Raw genomic sequence first — 17,333 nt, 5'->3', positions numbered from 1 at the left:
AAGGACTCCTCGGTGTGTGTGCTGGTGGTGGTGCTCAGTTTCAGGAGAGCTAGGCCGAGCCCTCTGACACCTTCCCCAGACGCCCCAGGCCGTCCCACTCCCCCTCCCCCAGGGACTTTCCGTTGCGGCGGGGAAGGGGCGGACCCAAGCACAAGGTGCGGAGGCGGCTGGGAGGGGTGGCTTCGGCTTCCCGTTGCTGCTGGTTGCCACTGGTTGCCGCTGGGTCGCTGGATCCGGAGAGCGAGACCTGCAGACCTGCGGCGCGTCCGCTAGGGCCCAGCAGGGCCGGGCCTGACTGGGGGGTGGGGGGGTGGGGGGACTCGGGGGCACTGGCAGGGGCCATGAAGGGAGCCCGGGCCACCCCCTGCCAGCTGCTGCCTCTGCTGTTGCTGCTGTTCCACCGGACTAGTTCTCACAGTGAGTTCTGGGGCGAGCTCTGCCGCGCTGTCACCCTTAAATCGCAAATCCTCCCGGGCGAACTCCAAGTTCGCGGAATGAATGACAGATGTGTGGATGCTACTCTGCTCCTCCTTGGGCAAGGACGGGGTGAAGAAAAGAGTGGGGAATGGGAGGCAGGGGATGGAAGCCAGAGAGTGGGAGTGGGGGCACTTGGGGGTGGTCACAGGATGTGGCTGGCTGAGGGAGGGGAGGAGTTACCCACAAGGCCTGGGTAGAGGTGCCCAGGCCCTCTTGCTTCTGCTCACTTATGTAAGAGACCCCATCACCTCCCCGATTTTCAGTAGTTGGGGGAAGTTCAGGTTCTGGGATGTGCAGGCGACTGGAGGAATTGATCCCCTTCACTAGGACCCTCCCACCTCCCTTCTAGGCAGCCTCAGGCCCCTGCGGTGCTATGGTGTTGGACCCTTGGGTGACTTGAACTGCTCGTGGGAGTCTCTTGGGGACCTGGGAGCTCCGTCCATGCTGTACCTCCAGAGCCAGAAGTAGTGAGTACAATGGGGTGGCTTGGGGAAACTGAGACTTTGGCAGGATGACTTCCCACGTCCCCTCCTTGTTTGGGTGAGAGGACCCTGGAGACCTGCCCTCAGTCCTCCCCAACTTTCAAGCCCTTCAACAATGCCAGGTTCCCTCATTTCCTTCCTGCACAACCCTGGACCACTTTCCCCTTCTGAGAGTCCTCGATTCCTCTACTCCTCTATCACATGGCGATGATAAATGAAACCTGCCTCCCAGGGTTGGTTCTGAGGATCCACTGAATTAGGCACTCGGTGAAGAGAAAATGTTTTTATTGCTGTGTGGCCTTAGGCAAGTAGCTTAACCACTCTGGAGATACAGCAGTAAAAAAGACGGACAGAAAGCCTGGTCCTCCTCGGGCCCACAGTCCAAGGGGCAATTGCTATTCCTTCATGATGAATCACACCTGGAAACTCCAAATCATTTCAAATTTGAAAGAGTAAAAAGGGCATTGAAAGGTAAGAACCAGAGTTGGGGGCTGGGTTTTTTTTTTAATGGTGTAAAATACATATATAAAATTTACCATTTTTTCCTCAACCATTTTTTTAAAGATTTTATCTATCTTTAGAGGGGAAGGGAAGGAGAGGGAGAGAAACATCAATGTATGGTTGCCTCTCGTGGGTCCCCTGCTGGGAACTGGCCTGCAACCCAGGCATGTGCCCTGACTGGGAATCGAACTGCAATCCTCTGGTTCGCAGGCCCATGCTCAATCCACTGAGCCACACCAGCCAGGGCACCTCAATCATTTTTAATACAAGGCCATGGCATTAAGGACATTCATGGAGCTGTGCAACCATCACCACCATCCACTTCCAAAAGGGGGACCTAGTTTTAATTGGCAGAGGATTGGGGAGTCAGAAAAGGATTTTTTCTTTTTTTAATGCGGTAAAGTTCATATGACATGAAATTCACTATGTTAAAGTGAACAGTCCTGTGGCTTTGGTGCATTCACAGTGTTGTGCAACCACCATTTCTACCTAGTTCCAAAACATCTCCGTCACCCAAAAGGAAGTTCCATCCCCGTGAGCACTCACTCCCCACCCCTTCCCTAGCCCCTGGCCACCACCAGTGTGTTTCCTGTTTCTGTGGACTTGCCTGCTCTGGACATTGCATGTCAGTGGAATCAGACATAATTGGTTTTTGTGTCTGGCTCCTTTCTCTGAGCATAGTGTGTACGAGGTTCATCCACGTGATAGCCCATAGTCGACCTTCATTCGTCTTTATGCCTGAGTAATATTCCATTGTATGGATGGACCTCGTTTTGTTCACTCATCCTTCTGTTGATGGGCATTTGGGTTGTGGTGATTGTGACTAGTGCTGCTATGAACATGCATGTACGAGTTGTTGAGTCCCTGTCTTCAGTTCCCTTGGGTATATGCCCAGGAGTGGAATTACTGGGTCATACGGCAGTTCTGTGCTTAACTTTTGAGGGACTGCCAGACTTTTCCACAGCAGTTGTGACCTTTTACATTCCCACCAGCAGTGTATGAGTGTTCCCATTTCTCCACATCTTCACCAACGTGTGGTTTTGTTGTTGTTTATTATAAAGGACTTGTTTCGAGCCTTTGAAATTCAATCCTTGGGAACTTCCTCAGCTCCTCTCTCTCACCCACATCTGATCCATCAGCAAGCCTTGCTGGCCCCACCTCAAATCTAATCCAGAGTCTGGCATTCCCCACTTCCTCAGCACCCACCCCGGTTCATCTCCTATCATTGCTCTCCTGGACAGTGCAGTCACCTCCTCCTCCCTGGGCTCTGGTTTCCACCCTCAACCCTACAGTTGGCCACAGCATCCAGAGGGCACCTGTGAACATCCGAATCAGGGCGCATTGCTCCTCTGCTGCTCACAGCTTTTCAGGGCTCCCAGCTCAGTCGGGTTATCCCGACTGAAAGCCAGTCCTCCCTGAGGTCCACCAGCAGCTGCCCAATCTGCCTGTCAACTCCCTGCCCTCACCGTCACACTCCCATTCACTCTGCTCCAGCCACATGGGCCTCCTCCTCACTCTTTTTTTTTAATATGCTTTTATTATATATTATTTTTTTTAATCCTCACTCAAGGATATATTTTTATTGACTTTTTGAGAGAGAGAGAGAGAAACATCGACTGGTTGCCTCCCATACATGCCCCAACAGGGGATCAAACCCACAACCCAGGTACATGCCCTGACCTAGAATCGAACCCTCAACCTTTTGGTGTATGGGACGATGCACCAACTAACTGAAACACTGGGCCAGGGCTCCTCCTTGCTCTTCCTCAACACACCAGGCTGCTTACGCCAGGGCCTTTGTACTTCCTAAAATGTTCTTCCTGGCTCTACCCTCACATCCTTCAGGCCTTTATTCAGATGTCTCCTCATCTGAGAGATCATTCCTGACTACCCTCCCTACAATAGAACTCTCGCTCCTCACCCCATCATCACACTGCATCTTCTTCATCCTGCTTGACTTTATTCTTTGTATCACTCACATCACCATCAGTTACATACTGATGTCTCTCATCTGCCTCCCCCGCTGGGAAGCAGAGAGCTCGTCCTTGCCTGCTTTGGTCATAGTCCTATTTCAGTTTCTACAACTGGGCCTGCACAGTATATATTTGTTGACTGAATAGTTGCATAGACATAAATGTGCATATACAGTAGGTACTCAATAAATGCAATAGCCAGTGTTCACAGTGCATGTATTGTGCACCCAATGGTCTTGTAAATGCATCCCATTTATTATCACATTGGTTCCCCTCTTCTCTTCAGCCCTGTCAGCAGGTACTTTTATTGCCCTCTTTGGAGATAAGGAAACTGAGGCACAGAGAAGTTAAGTTGCTTGCTTGAGGTCACACAGCTCTAAAGCAGCAGAGCTGATATTTGAACCCAGGTGGAGCAGTTGTTACTGTGGGTTGGGCCCAGCCCTGTGTACACCTCCCCTCAACTCCCACATCTTTCCTCACAGTCATTCCAACAGAACCTGGACTGTGGCGGTGCCGACCGGGTGGAGCTGGGTGACCATCCCACGGGAACGGTTCACTGCGTCGGATGAGCTCCTTGTCTGGGGGGCCAAGGCAGGCCAGCCTCTCTGGCCCCCAGTCTTCGTGAACCTGGAGACACAAAGTAACAGGCAGGAGGGGGGATGCTACCTGGTGGGGTTGGTGCCAGAGGCCCTGACTCAATGTGCCCTGGCCTCCCCTCAGTGAAGCCGGAAGCCCCCCATCTGGACCCTGATGTGGATTTTACAGAAGACGACCCCCTGGAGGCCACTGTCCATTGGTCCCCACCTGCATGGCCACCGCATAAGGTCCTGGTCTGCCAGTTCCACTACCGAAAATGCCAACAGATGGCTTGGACCCTGGTGAGTGTCAAAGGGGCTTTCCCCCAACGCTGTTCAGGGCATCATCCCTAGATGAGAGGCCAAGCCCAGGGGCATTTCTTACCTGCCCTTGGAGTCTGTCTGCATCCACACAAAAGAAGTGAACATATATATTCATTCTTCAACTAAAGAATTACCCCCTTGTGCCCTGGCTGGCATAGCTCAGTGGATTGAGCGCGAGCCTGCCAACTAAGGGATTGTGGTTCGATTCCCAGTCAGGGCACATGCCTGGGTTGCAGGCCGGTTCCCAGCAGGGGACACATGAGAGGCAACTACACATTGATATTTCTATCCCTCTCTCCTTCCCTTACCCTCTAAAGATAAGTAAATAAAATCTTCAAAAAAAAAAAAGAATTACCCCCTTGCCCTAGCTGGTGTGGCCCAGTTGGTTGGAGCGTCATCCTGTAAACCCAGCATTATGGGTTTGATTCCTGGTCAGGGCACATGCCTAGGTTGCAGGTTTGATCCCCAGTTGAGGCAACCAATTGATATTTCTTTTTTTTTTTTAATTTTTATTCTAATTGTTGTTCAAGTACAGTTTTCTGTCTTTTACTCCCATCCCAGCCCACCCACCCCTCCCCATCTCCCTCCATTTCCATCCCCCCTAGTTTTTGTCCATGTGTCCTTTATATTTGTTCCTGCAAGTCCTACCCCTTTTCCCCTGAAATTCCCCCCTCTATTGATACTTCTTTTATATTGATATTTCTCTCTCTCCCTTCATCTCTCTCTCTGACATCAATAAATATATATAAAATATTTTTAATTAAAAATTACCCCCCCCAAATCTATAAATTTCATGCAGTCTCAATCCAAATTCCACTTGGATTTTTTTTTTTTTTTAAACACCAGCTGCTTTGGTGTGCTTTCTTTTTTTTTTTTTCTTTTATTTATTTATCTTTAGAGGGGAAGGGAAAGAGAGAGGAAGGAAACATCAATGTATGGTTGCTTCTTGTGCATCTCCTGCAGGGAACTGGCCCCTGCCAGGAACTGGCCTGCAACCCAAGCATGTGCCCTGACTAGGAATCGAACCGCGATTGTCTGGTTCGCAGGCCCGCGCTCAATCCACTGAGCTACACCAGCCAGGGCGGATTTTTTTTTAATTTTAGAAAATAAAGATTTTATTCACCCTCCAAGAAAGGAGAGGGACGTGGTGTGGAGAGATGTACCAGCACTGAGGGGTACATCAGTGTCCTTTGGATTATAATTGGATTAAAATAGCATGTGGGGTTGCTATTGTGTGGCCCTTGGCTGTAGTTTGTAACAGGAGGCTGCAGTGTGTTCCATTGTTATCTTCTGCCTGTGGCTGTAGAGAGCAGTTAGTTCTGTTCTTCCAGTAATTTCCAGTCCTGGGGAGGGGCCGAGAAGAGTGAAAGGGCAGCCGTGGTTAACAAGGTCGTTGGGGTTGGCTGCTGGGGTTGGCTTGCCCTTTCCTTCCCCCGCTCTGGTTGTAAAATGGATTTATTCTTGATGACCTTGCCTGGTCTGGTCTTGGGGAGTAGGAATGAAGGTTTTTTCTTCGGTACCTACTCAGGTGGGCTAGGGCTGCAGAGCCGTCCCTGCCTGTGGGTCTGGGTGTGCGTCATTGAGGGGAAGAAGGTGGAATTGGACAGCCTGAAAACCAGGCGCTGTGGCTGGAGGCCATTTTCCACTTGGAATTTTTGAGAAACAATAAACTTTTTTTGGACATTTTTGTGAATGAATAAAAGTACTCAAATAGTTTATGTTAACCCTAAAATAATAGCAGCAGTTAGCATCATTTTACAGATGAGGAGCAGGGCCTGGTTCTCATTAAACACTCAAAAAGAATAAAAGCAGCTGACATTTCTGAGACCTGCTGAGCATCAGGTCCCAGGCTATGCAGTCAGCAGGGATTATCTTGAAAAATCCCCCAACCTCTCTACATAACAGACGCTTTGAAGATCTCTAGCTCATAGATGGGGAAGCTGAACATCAGAGAAGTTAAGCAACTTTCCCAAGCTCACGTAAAAGAAGGTGGAAGACAACCCCAGGGTAGTGGGACCCCAGATGGAGTTGGGGGGCCTGCCATAAGAGCACACCCCGGAAGCTGCATGTATCAGTTCATATCTCAGTGTCCAGAACTTAGTTACATGGTCTCACTTCACTCTAACAGAGGCTGGGAAATGTTCTTCATTCTTCATAGCCATGCTCCCAGCTGATACTGAGAGGTTTTATTTCCAGAGGAAGAAGGGGAGAATGAATATTGTGGATAACCAACTCTTTCAGCCACAGCTTTTGATGCAGAACACCGTAACATAGAGCAGACTTGTCATTGTGATTATTCGTGCAACTCAAAGCAATGCTGAGGTGCAGACTTTGGAATCTGACTGCCTTGGTACAAACCTCAGCTCCCACACTCACCAGGTCTACATACGACCTAGGGCAAGTCACTTCCTCTCTCTGGACCGCAGTTTTCCTAACCTGTAAAATGGTGGTAATAATATAATTTAATACCTACTGCCATACCTGGCACATAGGTCCCACTTTTAAAACCAAAAGTCTGGTGTCTTGGGAACCCTCTCAGTCCCAGGCAGAGCAGGGTAGTTGGCTACCCTAATGACATATGAGATCAAACACTGTCAACTCAGCTCTCGGGCTCATTGCTCTCTCCTGACTCTCTCTCCAGCTGGAACCAGAACTGAAGTCCATACCCCTGACCCCTGTTGAAATCCAGGGCCTAGAGTTAGCCACTGGCTATGAGGTGTCAGGACGCTGCCGAATGGAGAAAGAGGAGGATCTGTGGGGCGAGTGGAGCCCCATTCTGTCTTTCCAGACGCTGCACTCTGGTAAGGATCTCCTGGCTTACCCCTGTACCTTCATCCCCTCTCCTGGAGGTCTGTCCAGTCATGCCCTTTCCATTTGTGCCCCTGTCAGCTCCAAAAGATGTGTGGATATCAGGGAACCTCTGTGAGACACAAGGTGGACAGAAATCCCTGCTTCTGTGGAAGGTGAGTTGTGGGGACCAGTGACATTTCTCTGCCACATGACCAGAAAGCCTTAATTACAATGAACTAAAGAAGACAGAAGTTACTGTACTGCCCCCTTGAGGTTGCTTCAGGGCTTAAAGGAGGGGAATGCTCAGAAAGGTCCTGACACAGGCTGGGCCCAGAGCATACCTCCACCGGCTNGGTGGACAGAAATCCCTGCTTCTGTGGAAGGTGAGTTGTGGGGGGACCAGTGACATTTCTCTGCCACATGACCAGAAAGCCTTAATTACAATGAACTAAAGAAGACAGAAGTTACTGTACTGCCCCCTTGAGGTTGCTTCAGGGCTTAAAGGAGGGGAATGCTCAGAAAGGTCCTGACACAGGCTGGGCCCAGAGCATACCTCCACCGGCTGGGAGCTCTGAGCTGAAACAGGAAGATGGATGCATGCGTTCTAGGCAGTGGGGACAGCAGCTAGTGTCCCCAGAAGGGCATTATGAGTTGACAGACAAGGAAGGGTACCATAGTCCTCACTGATCCAAATCTGTTGAGTACCTACTGTGTTCCAAGCATTGCTAGGCCCTAGCTCACAGTAAATATGGCAAAGAACAAAACAACAGGGCCCATGTCTTCTTTTTTAAAAATATATATATTTATTTATTTTTAGAGAGAAGGGAAGGGAGGGAGAAAAAGAGGGAGAGAAACATCGGTGTGAGAGAGAAACATTGATTGGTTGCCTCTGGCACACCCCAAACTGGGACCCTGGCCTGCCACCAGGCGTGTACCCTGACCAAGAATCCAACTGGTGACCTTTCGGTTTGCAGGCCAGCACTCAGCCCACTGAGTCATACCAGGCAGGGTGGGCCTATATCTTTTTTTTTTTAAGATTTATTTATTTGTCTTTAGAGGGGAAGAGAAGGAGAGAAATATCAATGTATGGTTGCCTCTCATGAGTCCCCTGCTAGGAACTGGCCTGCAACCCAGGCATGTGCCCTGACTGGGAATTGAACCGCGATCCTGTGGTTCGCAGGCCCGTGCTCAATCCACTTAGCTACACCAGCCAGGGTGGGCCTATATCTTTTTGAGTCACTCAATCTAATATCATTAATTTTAACTATTACAAAACACTTATAGAGCTCTTACTATGTGCCACTAACCTACACACTTACTTAGATCAAATAACTTTGTAGATGAGAAAAATGAGACACAGATCACTGTAAAATGCACAACTAGTAAGTGGCAGAGCTGAGATCACTGGCTTTCAAACAAATTCACAGCCTCATTGTCTTTGTTGCATAACAATTACTTCATAATAACCCTTTACCATCCTGAAATAAAATATCTAGATACTGTAATCCAGGTATACACATATTTTAAAATATATATGGTAGTACATGCCTGGGATGCAGGCCAGTTCCCAGCAGGGGACTCACGAGAGGCAACCATACATTGATATTTCTCTCCCTCTCTCCTTCCCTTCCCCTCTAAAGATAAATAAATAAAATCTTTAAAGAATATATATATATATATGTATGGTAGTACAATATTCTACTTTTAACATTCAGTAGAAGATAAAGTGGAAATAAGGTTCTATGTAATGGCAAAAAATTTAGCCCACCAGGATAATGTAAGAGTACTAAATCTGTATATACTTAATAACATGACTTTAAAATACATAAAGCAAAAATTAGCAGAACTACAGGAGAAGTGTATGAATTCACTACCTTTGTGGGAGATTTTATCATGCCACTCAGTAATTTCATAACAGATAGATGGAAAATAAGTCAAGATCTAGAATATATAGCATGCAATCAACAAACAATCTAATGGACTCATATAGTAAACTCAGAATATGCAGTCTTTCCATGTACAAACAGGACTTTCACCAAAATCAACATGTCATGCTCTAGAGCCAATTTCCAGGGAGGTGATGCAGGCACATTTCAAAATTCTCTGATCAAAACACAGATTGTACTGGGAGTTGATAGTAAAAACTGCCTAGCAAGCCCCCATGTGTTCTGAATATTTAAAGATTCAGTGACTATTAAAACCGCCCTGGCTGGTGTGGCTCAGTGGATTGAGCTCGGGCCTGTGAACCACACGATCACGGTTCGATTCCCAGTCAGGGCACATGCCTGGGTTGCAGGCCAGTTCCCAGCAGGGGACTCACGAGAGGCAACCATACATTGATGTTTCTCTCCTTCTCTCCTTCCCTTCCTCTCTGATGATAAATAAATAAAATCTTAAAACAAAACAAAACAAAACAAACCGCACCCCCCCCAAATATATATGTATATTTGGTTTGGTTTGGTTCTAGGATCAATTACTAGAAAGGTTTTTCATCTACAAGAGTTTCCAGTGGGGATAACATTAAAAAGTCGTAAGGGTCATGGACAGATTTTTGTTTCACAGTGTGGCATCCCTGATTTGTCCGTCAAATACCAGTCATTGAGGCAAAGAAAAATTCGCATGATTTTCTGAGATGCCCCTAGAGGGTGCCATCCTCTTTATTATGTGTAACAAGCACTCTATGCAGCAGCAGGCATTCTGAAATCCCTAAGGGCTTCCCAGGATATAGACCAGGGCGAGGTGAGTGAGGTGGAGCTGTACATGTGCAGGGTCAGATCCTGCCTTTACTTAAATCTTGAAATCATAAAAATCTTGGTTGGTTATGGGGGTTTTTGGCCTCAATTTTGATTGATTAAAATGTTATTCATCTTTATTACTGTGTTTTTGGTATCCTCCCCCTTAAAGTTTACAACCAAGGTGGGTACCTCAATCACCTGGCACTGTTCCTGGCCCTGGCCCTGTATTATAATCCCACCTCTACCACTGAGTTTCTCTGAGGCTCCATTTCCTATCTGTAAAGTGGAGCCAACAAAAATATTTCACTGTTTGGTATGTCAGGTGACCTCACTGTGTTACATAGTAGGTGTCTGATAAATGGGGGATATTTTCTTTTAAGATTTTAGTTAGTTATTTTTATTTTTTTTAAAGATTTTATTTATTTATGTATCTTTAAAGGGGAAGGAGAGAGGGAGAGAAACATCAATGTATGGTTGCCTTTTGTGCATCCCCTGCTAGGAGTTGGCCTGCAGGGAACCAACCTGCAACCCAGGAATATGCCCTGACTGGGAATTGAACCGTGATCCTCTGGTTCACAGGCCTGTGCTCAATCCACTGAGCTACACCAGCCAGGGCTAGTTAGTTATTTTTAGAGAGGAGAAGGAAGGGAGAAAGAAAGGGAGAAAAATATCAATGTGTGGTTGCCCCTCATGGTCCCTCTACTGGGGACCTGGCCTGCAACCCAGGCATGTGCCCTGAACTGGCCACCCTTTGGTCCACAGGCTGGCACTCAATCCACTGAGCCACACCTGCCAGGGCTGATAAATGGGAGATATTAATCCTTTCTTTCCTTCATCCCTCAGGCCCCAGGGCAGTGTGTGCAGGCAAGCTATAGAGTCTGGTTCCAGGTTAAAGGTCAGGAACTGATCTCCTGGGAGACTCCCTGCTGTAGCTCCTCCATTCCAATCCAGGCAGAGAGGGTTGCCGTGTCCGCTGTCAATGCCACAAGCTGGGAGCCTCTCACCAACCTTTCTTTGGTCTGCTTGGGTAAGAGGTTATGAACTTCCTCCACTCAGTGCCCTGGAAGTGCTCAGGAGGGGGCCTCCTGAGAGGGCAACTGAGGCTTCTCTTTCTTGTCCTCCAGATTCAGGCTCTGCCCCTCGTGGTGTGGTGGTCAGTAGCATTGCTGGGAGCACAGAGCTGCTGGTGACTTGGCAACAGGGGTCTGGGGAGCCACAGGAACATGTGGTGGACTGGGCTCAAGATGGAGAGCCCCTGGAGAACCTCAGCTGGGTCCGGCTTCCCCCTGGGAACCTCAGTGCTGTGTTGCAAGGTGAGGCACCTGTGCACCTGGGCTCCATCCCAGCTGTTGGAGAGCAGGCTAATGGGTGGGTATGCAGGAAAGAGTGTTACACTTAAAGTATCATTAATTCATTGACCACCCATCATGTGTCAGGCTCTGTTCTAGACACTGGTACACAATGATAGCTGTTGGCACTTATACCCAGTAAATCATTCAAACTTCCATATAAAATAGGTTTCTGCTACTGTCGTGCTTGATTTACAGATGATGAGAAAGGCCCAGGATGGTTAAATAACTTACCTGAGGGCTCACAGCAAATAGGTGGTAGGACCAGAATTTATTTATTTTAAATTTTTATTTGTTGATTTCAGAGAGAGAGAGGAAAGGTGGGGAGAGAGAGACAGAGACAGAGAGAAACGTCAGCTTTTAGTTTCACTTATTTTAGTATGTGCCCTGACCAGGAATCCAACCTGCAACCTTGGCCTATTGGGACGATGCTCTAACTAAGTAAGCTACCCGGCCAGGGCTCGAACTAGGACATAAATGACATAGTCAGGCTCTTGAAACCAAACCCTAAGCCATCACTCCACTTTCCCTCTCTGCAACGTTCCTGCCCTCATGAGCCAATATTCTCATGGGGCAGGCAGCCAATGAAACCAAAACAAGTACCTATAGTGCAATTGGGGCAAAATAAGTCAGTGTAAGGGGAGGGAGGGAGAGCCACTATTTTATATTTTTAAAGATGTTACTTATTTTTAGAGAGAGAGGAAAGGAGAGAGAAAAAGAGGGAAACATCGATGTATGGTTGCCTCTTGCCTGTCCCCAACTGGGGACATGGCCTGCAACCCAGGCATGTGCCCTGACTGGGTATCGAATCAGTGACCCTTTGGTTTGTAGGCTGGCACTCAATCCACTGAGCTATACCAGCCAGGGTAAAAGTTGCTATTTTAGAAAGAAAGGTTAGGAAAGGCCTCTCTGGGAAAGTAGCATTTGGGCTAAGGCCTAAAGGAGGTGAAAAGAGAGCAAGAGGGAACAGACAGTGCGAAGGCACCGAGGCAAGAATGTGTCTGGTGTGTTAGAGTCAGTAAGGAGACCAGTATGACAGGACTGGAATGAGTGAGAGGGAGAGTGGGAGGAGGTAAGGGCAGAGAGGTAATGGGACAGAGTGTGAAAGGCCTTTTGGGCCACAGGGAGGACTTTGCCTTTTTTTGTCTGAGTAAGGTGGGAGCCATAGAGGATTCTGAACAGAGGAGGGAGGTGGCCTGACTCAGGTGCTCACAGGCACCCTCTGGCCACTGTGGGGGGAGGAACAGACTATGTTGAGTGGATGGTGGTGGAAGCTGAGAGACGGAACTGTGCTTGTCCAGGCAGGAGATGAGGAGTGCTCCAGGTGGGACTTAGGAGGGGAGAGAAGCAGGCAAGTTCTGGTTGGGGAGTCTTGGAACAGAATTTTGGGGACCCATTTGATAAGTTTGCATCTGAGAAGCTTATCCAGGTGAAGTTGTCTAGGAGACTCAAATGTCAGGCCTTGGGCCCAGCAATGAATTCCAGGCTAGGGCTTGACATTGGGGAATCCTTCTTTGAGGTTAAGAACTTGGGAGAGCATGAGAAGGGGTTAAGTGAGAAATGCAGGAAGGAGTCCTGAGGCCCGTAAGTGTACATGGACAAAAGAAGAGGAGCTTCAATTCTGGAAAATTCCCAGTTGGGGAAGGCCATGCAGCAGCAGTAGTTTTGAGGGGGGACTGCAGGAACCTCACTTAACTGTGATGGGTGGGATCAGGGCCCCCACCCTAGCTCTGTGTTTGACCATCTCCCAGCCTCCAGCATCTTCTGGCCTGAGGTCTGTTCCTGGTCCCTGAAGCATTTTGCCTGCCTGGGCAGAAGGCTGGAAGTTCAGGGAGTTAAGCCGCTTCAGGTGCCGCCCAGACCAATGACAAATCCCAGCTCCCTTCTGGAACTGAATGGGTCTCAGTAGCGTGCTCTCTGCTGCCTCCCAGAGGTCACTAGTGGGAGTAAACCTCCGTTGTGCACACTGGGAATTTACTCTCCAACGCACTGTTTATTCCCTGCTTTTTTTTTTTTTTTTTTTTTTTTTTACCGATTCCGCTCCCCTACTGGCCCCCGGGGTGTTTTCTGGGTTTACTCCCTGGATAAGTGACTCACACCCAGATCTTGATCTCAGTATTTCTGTCTGGAAACCCGAATGAAGGCTCCTTTTACCTAGGAAACGAGTGGGGTAGGAGGAGCCACCTTGAACTGGTCTTTGTTCCTACCTCGCCCCCATCCCAGGGAATTTCGAAAGAGGGGTTCCCTATCGAATCACAGTGACGGCGGTCTCTCCCAGGGGCTTGTACCCTGCTCCCTCAGTCTGGAGTTTCAGAGAGGAACTAGGTAAGCAATGGGGCTGGAAGATGGAGGGTCCTGGAACCGCGGCAGACCTTAACCCACTGGCTTTCTCTGCAGCACCTTTAGTAGGCCCAGCGCTTTGGCGACTCCAGGATGCGCCCCCAGGGACCCCCACCATAGCCTGGGGAGAGGTCCCAAGGCACCAACTTCGGGGCCTTCTCACCCACTACACCTTGTGTGCACAGAGTGGGACCAGGCCTTCTGTCTGCATGAATGGTGAGCTTTTCTGCCTCTCGTCCCTTGCTCCCAGACCCCGCAAGACCCACCTATCAGTCTGCTTCTCCCCTTGTCCTCATTTGGGCCCATCTGGTTCCCTGTCAGCCCCTGAGAGAATGCATGATGTTATCAGTTCCCTGATGGACAATAACCCTGGTGGCTCTCAGTGTAACGTACTGTCATTTGGCCATTAAAAATGAAAAGACTCCAATCTATATTTATTGGCATTGAAAGATGCCTGTCAAATTTTATTAAGTGAAAAAGATAAAAGGATTCAAAACTATGTGGAATGGTTCCATTTTTTGTAAAATAAACCCAGCATTGAGCAAAGCAGAGGCAGAAATAAATTTCCATCAGTGTCAACAGGATTGTAGGATTACATATGATTTTTATTTCTTTTTCATACCTTTGAGTATAGGCTAAATTTTTACTCTGGGCACAAATTCCTTTTTATTTTTTAAATATTTAATTTATTTATTTTTAGAGAAGGGAAGGGAGGGAGGGAGAGAGAGAGAAACATCAATGTGTGGTTGTCTCTCACTGCAGCCCAGACATGTGCCCTGACTGGGAATTGAACTGGTAACCCCCTGGCTTGAAGGCCGGTGCACAATCCACTGAGCTACACCAGCCAGGGCCACAAATTCCTTTTTATAAAGCATCCTGATTACCCTTTTCTTTCCTAACTACAAAAATTGTCTGTGCTTGTTCCAAAAGCGGGCACATGTCATCAAGAATATCAGCATTTTTGTCATTTCACTGATATGGACAACAGAGCTTCCAGGTTTTCCTATGTGCATATTGGCTTTTTAAAGATTTCTAGGGAGAATATAACAAGTCCTCATATGCCCACCACCTTCCAGCTTCAGCAATTACCTACATATTGCCAATATTGTTTCAGTTTACCCCATGCTCGCACTTTGTTCCCTAGAGTCCTTGGTGTCCCTCCATCCCAAAACATTCAGTACTTCACATGTGTCCCTAATTGATAAAGTCCACTTTCTTAGTGTACTCTTCCATGACTGTATCTTACAAACATATATACACATACACATATGTCATTAGGTTAAAACTTATACCTATTATTATTAAAAGAGTACCATGTTGTAGGATAGTGTTTGGCCCATGAATCTGACAGTGATGTTTTACATCACTGTTCTTTTTTCATTTGATGACTTAGCTTGGGCATCTTTCTTTGGCAGTGTACCTTGATCCCTGTTCATGTCTCCTATAATCCTATAATAAATGAAAAATTCCTTCCTTTTTGGCTTAAAAAATCAATTCAGTAAAAATAAATAAATAAACAAAAATAGCTCTGGAAGGTCCAGATGTCCACCCTGGGTCTAAGGGGTCTCCCTCCACTGGGTTCTGTGCAGGCGAGGGATGTGGTACTCATTTATTCTTGTGTAATAAATCTGTATCTTTTTTTAGTGCTTTCTATGTGCCAGGTTGACCCAGGTCCTGGGAATATGGCCTTTGTGGGGCTTACTTTCTAATGGGGAGAATACAGGCATAAGCAAAGTATGCCTGTGTCAAAGTAAGCAATGTGTCAGATGGTGATCAGTGCCGGGTAGAGAATAAAGCAGGAAAGGTGGGTTGGGAAGAAGATGAAATTTTATATGTGATGGGGTAAGGGAAGGTCTTAGGGAGGCAACATTTGTGCAAAGACCTGAAGGAGGGAGCCATGTAGGTATCTGGGGGAGTGTCACAGACAGAAAGCACATGCAAAGGCCCAAAGGTAGGACTTGACTATCTCCCTAACCTTTCTGGGTTTGTCCTTCAGTGAGTGGCAGCACCCAGAAAATCACCCTACCCAGCCTTCCCTGGGGTCCCTGTGAGCTGTGGATGACGGCATCCACCATCGCAGGACAGGGCCCTCCTGGTCCCAGCCTCCGGCTTCATCTGCCAGGTAGGGGCTGCGATGGAAGTGCCGTGGTAGGGGGCCTGCTCCATTTTAAGGGGATATGGAATGGTTCTCTGGGCTTCAGTGTTTGGGCAATCTTTTGCCTTAGGGGATAGTTATTGATGATGCATTTTGATTCTGCTAAATACTACTGTAGGTTATCAGGCAACGTGTGTCTCTGACCATTTCGCCCATCTCTAACCTTGACCTTTCACCGATTACTGCTCTGTTCACAAGCCCCACTCCCACTCCAAGATTTTCCCCATATGTAGCTCCTACCCATTTTCATAAGTCCTGCTCATTTATCCATCTCCCTCACCCAAGCCCAGTACATCAGTGAGCCTTACCTGCCCCCTCCCCACTCCTGGTGTCTGACTCTTCTTTTGCTCCTCTCCCCCAGATAATACCCTAAAGTTGAAAATTCTGCCAGTTTTCATTCTCCTGTGGGGCTTGTTCCTGACATGCTGTGGCTTAAGCCTGGCTACCTCTGGAAGGTGAGGCAGTCAGACATATGGGCTTCTGTACAGTGGGAAGAGCAACTGGGCAATAACTGAGCTTCTGGGGTGAGGGGACACCCCAGGGCTGTGACATTCCTGGTCCCTGCAACCTAGGCATCAGTACCTGGCCACTTGGATTCTCTTCCCTGAGTCTTACCTGCCTTCCAGGTGCCTCCACCTACAGCACAAGGTACTGCCCCGTTGGGTCTGGGAGAAAGTCCCCGATCCTGCCAACAGCAATTCCAGCAAGCCCCATGTAGAGGTGAGCAGAAACACTCACTGGCTTGTTGGGAACCTTCAGGGGATTGGGCAATGCTGAGACAGGGGAGTGGGTAGAAGCATTGAGGGAGAATGGGGGCCATAAACTCAGCTATCTCTCTTCCCAGGAAATACCCCAGGCCCAGCCCCCCAGGGACTCGCCCACTTTGGAGGTGGAGGAGGTGGAGCCAGTGCCAGTTGTAGAGCACCCCCAGGCCTCCTCCCGGCTTGATTCTGGATATGAGAAGCACTTTCTACCCACACCTGAGGAGCTGGGCCTACTGGGCCCTCCGCCCCCAGGCCCCAGGGTTTGGCCTGAACTAGGCCAGGAGAGGAGTACTTATTTGACAACTGAAGACACTGAGGCTTAGAGACATAGAGCCACTCACCAGAGGATACCCAGCCAGGAAGACCTGAGATTGAAGGACCTCTACAGAAGAGGACCTGGCCCTATAGGCAATGTATGGATGGATGAAGGAATAAAAGAACATATACAAAATCCAGAGTGGCAGCCACTTCCCCAAATCTGTCCCTCTACTGTAACAGAACTATAGCTGGGTTCACTCCCAGCCTCTCTTACAGCTAGGTGGGTCCATGCATGTAGTCCTCACCAATGGAATGTAAGCAGAAGTGACTTGTGCCAAAGCTGGGACTGGGTGGGGCTCCTCCATAGTCTCTTCCCTTTCCCATGAGCTGGAAGAACATCCACATGGCATGAGTTAGCTTCAGCCAGACCCAAGGGGAGGGTCGGGGCAAGAAGTGGAAAGGAACCTGAGTCCCTGAGTGACTGCATGGATCAGAGCCACCCAGAGAAATAAATTTATGTTTTTATAGTTACTGTAGCTTGAGATCTTTTGTTACAGCAGCTGTACTTGTATAGTCACTGACTCATAATTTGATTCTAGCCAAGTGAAGG

At 48.3% G+C, this 17,333-nt stretch overlaps 1 protein-coding gene across 3 annotated transcripts; it reads left to right on the top strand.

The window, feature by feature from the left end:
- Positions 1–323: 323 nt before the first annotated feature.
- On the top strand, positions 324–17,256 carry IL27RA (interleukin 27 receptor subunit alpha). 3 transcript variants are annotated; one of them, XM_037041818.1, is made up of 14 exons: positions 324–417; positions 827–944; positions 3,916–4,073; positions 4,154–4,311; positions 6,974–7,133; positions 7,222–7,295; positions 10,701–10,884; positions 10,982–11,170; positions 13,430–13,531; positions 13,604–13,762; positions 15,543–15,668; positions 16,063–16,156; positions 16,274–16,421; positions 16,546–17,256. In XM_037041818.1, the coding sequence occupies exons 1-14, from the start codon at positions 342–344 to the stop codon at positions 16,786–16,788; spliced, it is 1,989 nt and encodes a 662-aa protein (XP_036897713.1). In that variant the 5' UTR covers positions 324–341; the 3' UTR covers positions 16,789–17,256. The 3 variants fall into 3 exon arrangements, with proteins under 3 accessions (XP_036897713.1, XP_036897714.1, XP_036897715.1); XM_037041819.1 differs by having other exon boundaries at positions 16,328–16,421; positions 16,546–17,255; XM_037041820.1 differs by lacking the exon at positions 16,063–16,156 and having other exon boundaries at positions 16,328–16,421; positions 16,546–16,637.
- The last annotated feature ends 77 nt before the right edge of the window (positions 17,257–17,333 follow it).

Source organism: Sturnira hondurensis, unplaced genomic scaffold (genome assembly GCF_014824575.4).
Source record: "Sturnira hondurensis isolate 20B ecotype Veracruz unplaced genomic scaffold, ASM1482457v3 Scaffold0003213, whole genome shotgun sequence".
In the NCBI taxonomy this organism is placed as follows: Eukaryota; Metazoa; Chordata; class Mammalia; order Chiroptera; family Phyllostomidae; genus Sturnira; species Sturnira hondurensis.
The sequence above is the reverse complement of the archived record's forward strand: the minus strand, read 5'-3'. Positions and strand labels throughout refer to the sequence as shown.